Source organism: Triticum aestivum, chromosome 3A (genome assembly GCF_018294505.1).
Source record: "Triticum aestivum cultivar Chinese Spring chromosome 3A, IWGSC CS RefSeq v2.1, whole genome shotgun sequence".
NCBI lineage: Eukaryota > Viridiplantae > Streptophyta > Magnoliopsida > Poales > Poaceae > Triticum > Triticum aestivum.
Genome location: NC_057800.1, coordinates 689610277 through 689617734, shown reverse-complemented (window position 1 = coordinate 689617734; position 7458 = coordinate 689610277). Strand labels below are relative to the sequence as shown.

At 43.6% G+C, this 7458-nt stretch overlaps 1 protein-coding gene across 1 annotated transcript; it reads right to left on the bottom strand.

The window, feature by feature from the left end:
* Nucleotides 1-1156: 1156 nt before the first annotated feature.
* Nucleotides 1157-1912, bottom strand: LOC123059129 (uncharacterized). Its single transcript, XM_044481770.1, has one exon. It carries the CDS (start codon nucleotides 1842-1844, stop codon nucleotides 1494-1496), a length of 351 nt encoding a protein of 116 aa, XP_044337705.1. The 5' UTR covers nucleotides 1845-1912; the 3' UTR covers nucleotides 1157-1493.
* Between the last annotated feature and the right edge of the window lie 5546 nt (nucleotides 1913-7458).

Here is a 7458-nt window from a genome sequence, read left to right as displayed (position 1 = left end):
CATACTCCCTCCGTTTCAAATTACTCGTCGTGGTTTTAGTTCAAAGTAGTTCATAACAAAAATTAATAAAAATCAAATAGTTCAATGAAGCAAGCTCATAATTCAAACACAAATTAAAACACATCGAACTAGGTGTTGCCCTTAAGCCTCCATAGGTGCTCCACCAGATCGTGCTACAATTCTTGATGCACCTGTGGGTCTCGGATCTCCTGACGCATATTAAGGAAGACAGCCCATGCTGCCGGTACCTGGTGATCAACAGTTGCAAGAGGACCCTGCCTGAAATATGGTTCAGTGTCAAACACTGGCTAGTCCTGCTCGCTTTCAATGATCATGTTACGAAAGATGACACGGTAATTCATCACCTCCCACATCTGAGATTTCAACCAGGTCAGAGCGGGGTACCGGACAACAGTAAATCAAGATTGGAGCACACCAAATGCCCGCTTGACATCCTTCTTGCAAGCCTCCTGACATTTAGCAAAGTAGGAGTTCTTGCCTCCTGGCACAGGGTTTGAGATAGTCTTCACAAATGTTGACCATCTTGGATAGATGTCATCTGCTAAATAGTATCCTTGTTGTAGTTGCGTCTATTGACCTCGAAGTTCATCAAAGAAGCATGACCTTCAACAAGCTTGGGCAAGACATTCAAGCACTGCAAGACGTTGATGTCATTGTGAGTTCCTAGCAATCCAAAGGAGTGCCAAATCCAGAGGTCATCGGTGGAGGGGAGCCGCCGAAGGAACTCCCTGATGGCGCATAGGCGAAATGGCCTCTTTCTTTGATAGGAAGAAAAAAAACGATACGCGAACAAGGGACCTATCTGTTAGAAGAAATTAGTATATAGATATGCAGGTACGTGGTACGTGTATTGCCTTCCCGTACTCGTACCGGCCTTATGAATGGTACAATTATTTCATTTATTTATATGAACTCATGGGAATTTATTTTTTTCCAAACACTTGCCCTAATTTAATCTCTTCCCAAGGGGATTGGAGAGGCTTGAAAAGGATTGGGGAGGAATTTAACTTACAGGGGAATAGGGGATATAATCCTCACAATCCCCTTTAATACCCCTCAAACCCACTGCAATCTAACGAGGCATAATATGGTTTTTACCCCCCGGGTTTGCGGGTTGCATGTACAGTGTTTGTACGCAGACTAGCAGTTGATCGACTCTTTCGGAATTTTTGTTCCAAATCAACAGTCTACAGATCGAAATACATCTGAAAGCGACAAGCTGGAATATACAGAAATTTACATATCTCATCACCAGTTGAGCCATGACTGACTACTCCGCAAGGTCAAAGAACAGGCAAGAAATTACAAGGTACCCCAACATCTCTAGGACAGCCAAACATCAGAAGCAGAGTACTTTCTTTTAGCTAACCATGTTATTGGGCCAGTAACCGGACCGGAGTATGTACAAGAAGCAGCCTCACTTCACTTGAGTTCAGAGCTCAGAGCATGAGCTGAGCTGGATCCGCCCATGATCAGCGCGCGAGCAGAACGGGGACGGCGTGCGGGGGCGGCGGCGGCACGGGCGCCGAGGGGGAGGCGAAGGGGAGGGGGCGGAGGACGACGAACCGCACGCGGCGCGGCAGGATGCGCAGCGGCGCCGCGGACAGCAGCCGCTCCAGGGCGCGCGCCACCGCCGCCGTGTACTCCTCCAGCAGCTCCGCCATGACCGCCACCAGGATCATGCCGATCCGATGTCGACCCTTCGCCCTCTGCTCTGCTTTGCTGCGTTTGGTGTGACGGCGGTGATGGCGTGTTTGGGTTCTGGTGAGCGTTGCGGCTGCTTGGAGAGGGAGGGAGGTTGGTTGTTGGGTCGCAGTTTCCATTGCAACCGCCGCTGTGGGGCTGATCTTTTGGCAGCTGGGGCGCCGAGTCACTAGCAATGCCAAAAGACTCTTTTGGCCAGCGCGTACCGCGTAATCTCTTCCCCTGATTGGGATCTGCTAGTAATAAATCTCCTTTCACTTGGTTTTAACGAGTAATGCTAGACCTACGTGCTGGTTGTGGGGATGATCTTTTGGTGAGGCGAGCCTACACTACACGGCAAAAACGACAATTTTAACCTGTGGACAAAAAGAATTTACAAAATGAACTGTCTTTGAAATTTTTTCACTCTGCTGACTCTTTCGTGTAGCGCCCGACAGCTAGGCGTCACACTACACTGTGTAGCGCCTGACTGACAGGCGCTACACATCTGGCTAGCATCGTACTCCGGAATATCTAAAAATTGCTAAGTCAATGTGCAACGCCTAAGAGCTAGGCGCTACACAGTATAGTGTAGCGCCTAGATCATAGGCGCTGCACTACTTGCATGTACGCAGCGGTGCAGAGGGTGTAATGTAGATAGATGAATTAGAATCAAATTATGTAGCAAATGCCACTAGTGGTAAAGAGAGGGCAGAAAAATCCAAGAGTTGATGAAACGCAAGAAAGATGTTGCAGCGCCGTACATGGGAGGGGAGCAGACATCTACTGGAGAAACAAGAAAGAGATAAAATAAATCTCATCCAGCCTAGCCGGCTAGCATACTATAGCAGCTAGCAGTAGACCATACTATAGCTAGCAGTAGACCATACAAATCACTGACAAAAGCCAAGCTACGCTGCTGACGAGCATCCCGTAGCAGCGGCAGGCCTGTCTCTGCCACGGTACAGAAAACTAAACTAAAACACGGCACGGATAATGCAAATAGTGCAGCGCTTAGCTCTTAAACGTTGCACACTAATTTAATAATTTTTAGACAATTCAGAGTGCGACGCTAGACAGGCGTGTAGCGCCTGTCAATTAGGCGCTGGACAATATAGTGTGACGCCTGACTGTCGAGCGTCACACTAAAAAGTCAGTGGAGTGAAAAAATTTCAAACACAGTTCATTTTTGCCACACTACACTACAGCTGGGGCGCCGAGTCACTAGCAATGCAAAAAGACTCTTTTGGCCAGCGAGTTCGGTACGCACCAAAATCTCGTTCGTTTAGAGTATCTCAACAGGCGCCGGTCGCGTCGCACGCAAAAAACATATATGCCGCGCGTGCATCGGCTGGTTTGGCACAATGTGCTGTGCCCGCTTCAGCAGCCGCGCTAAAATACAGCGCGCGTTTATTCTAGACTATTGAAAAATAAATAGATTGCATAGATTTTAACGATATAAAGGTATTTTACATCCGAAACATAGATTGCATAATAATTAAAAATGACAAACGATAAAACACGAGATAGATTGCATAAAAAAACTAGTCTAAGTCGCTATCATCACTATCGTCATCCTCCTCGGCGGTGTCGTCCGAGGTATCCAGCCAGATGTCCAACCACCGATCATCATCCGGCGTGAAGAACGACTGCCCACCTGCTTCAACGAGATCGGACTGCGTGTTAGCCAACGCCTTGCACCGACGCCTGTCCAACCGCGCCTCGCGGCGCCTTCGCGTGTCCTCCTCGCGACGCCTTGCCCAGTAGGACTGCTTGTAGGCGACGTCCTCCAGGTGGCGGTGGCGCCACTCCGCCATGACCCACTCGTCCTCCTGGGCGACGAGGAGGCGGCGCTGCCGCTCGGCGTGCTCCGCACGGTCTTGTGCCGTGTTCAGACGCGGCGGCGTGGCACGGTCGAGCGCTTGCTGGAGCGTGTAGACATCCTGAAAGTTCATCTGGCCGCGCGGCCGGCCTAGGCGCCACGCCGCCGCGTCGTACGCGCGGCCGGCCTCGCGCGCCGTTCCGTACGTGCCGAGGCCGAGCCGGAGATCGCCGGAGCGTATCTCCGCGTAGTAGCCGCCATTGGGGCGCAGGCGGACGCAACGGTAGCCGGACGCTCCTCGACGGCGCGGCGGCATGGCGGCGCGTCGGTAGCGGGGCGCGTCGGTGGCGGGACGCTGGAGCGGCGGGTGGCAGAAAGAGAGAGGAAGATGAGAAGAAGAGGCGTGGAGAGGCGCGTGGCGCGCGCCGCACTTTATAGGCGCGCCGGAAGCGGCGTGCAAAAGATGGCGCACGAGCTGGCGCCTTTTCGCGCGCGCGCTAGCGGTTCCACGCACGTGGTTTTCCCGCCGCCGCTGGAGCACGGCAAAACGCCCCACGCGCTAAAGTCTGTATTTACCGTGCGCGCGTCGTTTCGCGCGGCCGTTGGAGTTGCTCTTAGGCCAAGCGAGTTTACGTAGGATATGTAAAACTCTTTCGTAGGTGTAGCAATTTCGGGTTTTAACCGTTTGGTTTAGCATGGTTTTATTGTGAAACATGATAATTAATCTTTCTCTCTCCTAATTTAACTATCGTACTACCCTGTTTTCACGAGGAAAAGGAGACTCATTAATTAACCTGGACGAGAAAAATCCAGTTCACAAAGCTTCAAGGCCAGAAGTTGACTTACCTAATATTTCTTACGTTTCAAAATAGGTGTCTCAACTCTAGCACTCCCTCCGTTTTGTTTTAGTCTGCATATAAGATTTGATCAAAGTCAAACTGTGTTAACTTTGACTAAGTTTATAGAAAACAATATATCAAGATTCACAATATGAAATCAATATTGTTAGATGCGTCATGAAATTAGTTTTCATACCATATAGTTTTAGTATTGTAGATATTGGTATTTTTTTATAAAATTGGTCAAATTTTACAAAGTTTGACTTTGACCAAATCTTATTTATAGACTAAAAAGAAACGAAGAGAATACAACTTTATATTAAAATTAGTACAAAGTTAAAAACATTTATTCTGAGACAGAGGGAGTATATGCTAATCCACGCCCGTTACTAAAGAGGTCGTGTGTTGTAGTAATAGTAAGTACTACCTCCGCCCCGGTGTATAAGTCATTCGCATAGTTTTAGGTCGATAATTTAACTATCTAAATATGTATTATATGTGACAAAAAATATATATTTAGAAACTACATCTGTGTGGAAATCTAGTGGTATACTTTTCATGACATATAACACATATTTAATTCCTCAAATTGATGACCTAGAACTACGCGAATGACTTATACACCCGAACGGAGGGAGTACCCAAAGCGGAAACGAGGAAAATGGCTACTCGGTGTTCTCTTTTTTTTTAGATAATATCGCCGGCAGTCATAGAACTTGTGTTGGATGTTCAGTTTGGTGCTAAAACTTTAAAAATACGGATTTATGATCATCTAACTTGTTGTGTGGTGCAAATACAGTGCTTTTTTTCTGTATCCCGCATACAGCTGTCCATGTGGCATGCCAGCATGGGAGTGGCCCATTGTTAGTGGCTGGAGTACATGTTTCAGATAACTCCTTGATTTTATTGAAGTTTATTTAAGTACACAGAAAAGCACAGGTAAGACCCACTGTCAGTAAAGTGTATAAAAAAATATAGGGTGATGGCAGGGCACGCACGCGGTAACCACCACACAGAATGGCATCTGGTCATTCTAAAGGATAACTACATTTTATATTCCTTCGCTTCTAACACGTGGGCCTGTCAACTCTAATGAACTATGGTCAGTGCAGCCCATTAGGCCTCTTCCAATGCATTGGTGCTAAGGTAAAAAAAATGGTAGCTCTAAAAAAAAGATAAAAAAAGGTAGAGTGCTAAATGCATTAAAAAGATTAGCAACTACTCTTCCCAATGCATTGGTGCTTAACTTGTATAGCTAAGCATGCCTTATTTAATATTTTAACACCAAAACACCTTTATGCATTAATTGATAGTCATTTTGCATAGGTCCACGTGCTTACCATCGTTTCCTTCTAGTGTCACCGTAATACTCCCTCTCCTCTTTAATTGTTCTGCCACATCACTTTTTTGCCTATATGACATTCTTAACATCTGTACACCTTGGAGCACTGGGAAGGGCCATATGCACCTTTATATATTTTAGAAATTTTTATGTAAATAATGATCTTAGTATTAAAAATAATGTTTAAAATTTGTGTGTTATAAATATTGTAGATACAAAGGAATAAATTTCTTTCAGAACTGTTCATGTATTATTTTAAAATTAGTATTTATATATTCAAAACAATATATTTATGAATTACAAAAATGTTTAGATAATTCAAATAATACAAATACTTGTAAAATATAATTCAACAATATTATTTTAATTGTACAAACATTTCTGTAATTGAACGCACATTTGTATAGTTCCATGCTTGTGTAAATATTCATAATTTAAACTTTAAACTCTTGATATGAATGTTCTGTCATGTCTAACATAGTACACAGGTTTATATTTAAATATTTTATTCACGAATCACCATATGTATATATAATATTTTTAACACACCAATATTTGAACATAATATTATTACTTAAGTTTTACGAATATCTTAAATGCTTTTATTACTTATGTTTTACTAAACATTTTCTATATAATACTTAGACTTATATAATTTTTTATTTACTAATCATCTTCTGTATGTATAATATTTTTAACACAGAAATATTTTAACATTTTTTTGTGAGGGAGAAATATTTTAACATGACTTTATTACTTATGTTCTACATCTATGTTAAAGAAAATAGCGTGTGCAAAATTGGCTGTAGTATATGCAGCCCATTTAAGCTCCACATGCATCCTGGTTCAAAAAATATTGTTATCCACATTAGACAATAGAACTTGAAAGGTGTGTAGTCGCTAGATCGTCTTGTGTTCTACTCGTTGGTTGCTGGTTCATTACCAAGCGTCTCCCTTTTTATGTTAATTTTGCTCATATGGTTGAGACCTAGCGGCTCCATTATCTTATGTTAATTTGGTCATCTATGAGCAATACAATTTTTGTCAAAAAAAAGCAGTACAGTTTCTGTACAATATTTTTAAATTTTTATTTACATATAAAATTCTTAAAGAAGCAAACGTGCAAAATGGGTTGCACTGATCGTAGCCCATTTTTGCTGACAGACCCACATGTTTTAATTTAAGAAAAGGGATATGAACGGAAGTTATCCTTTAAAACCATCAAGTGTCATTTAACTGACATATGGGCCACTCTCATAGTCGCAGGCAGTTATACGCCAGTTATTGTAGAAAAGCACCGCATTTGCACCACACAACAAGTTAAATGACTACAAATCTATATTTTTAAAGTTTTAGCACTAAACTAAACATCCAACGCAAGTTATATGACTGCCAATGATATTACCTCCTTTTTTTTGGCGCGTGAATCGGTGTTCTCATGTCCATTGATATACTTCTTCTATCCCAAAAGAGTTAAATACATCGGAGATGCCTAAACTTGTCTTGTGCTATCAGTTTGGTGCCTAAAGTTGTATAATACATGAAACTGGTGCTCAAACTTGTCCGATCGTGCAAATACGGTGCCTTCATCCATATTCCAACGTACGTGTTGTCCGCGCGGCGTGCTAGTGCGGCAGTGGCCCATGTGCCCGCTCGTGAGGAATTATTTTACAGAAACCAAACTCGAATTTTATTTAATCATGCAGGAATGTCTTGAAGTATAAGGTATGCTAGATAGAAATAAAATGAAA

Excerpts from the sequence above, each read along its gene's own strand:
- LOC123059129 (XM_044481770.1), bottom strand. The coding sequence starts at position 1,844 with ATGGAAACTGCGACCCAACAACCAACCTCCCTCCCTCTCCAAGCAGCC.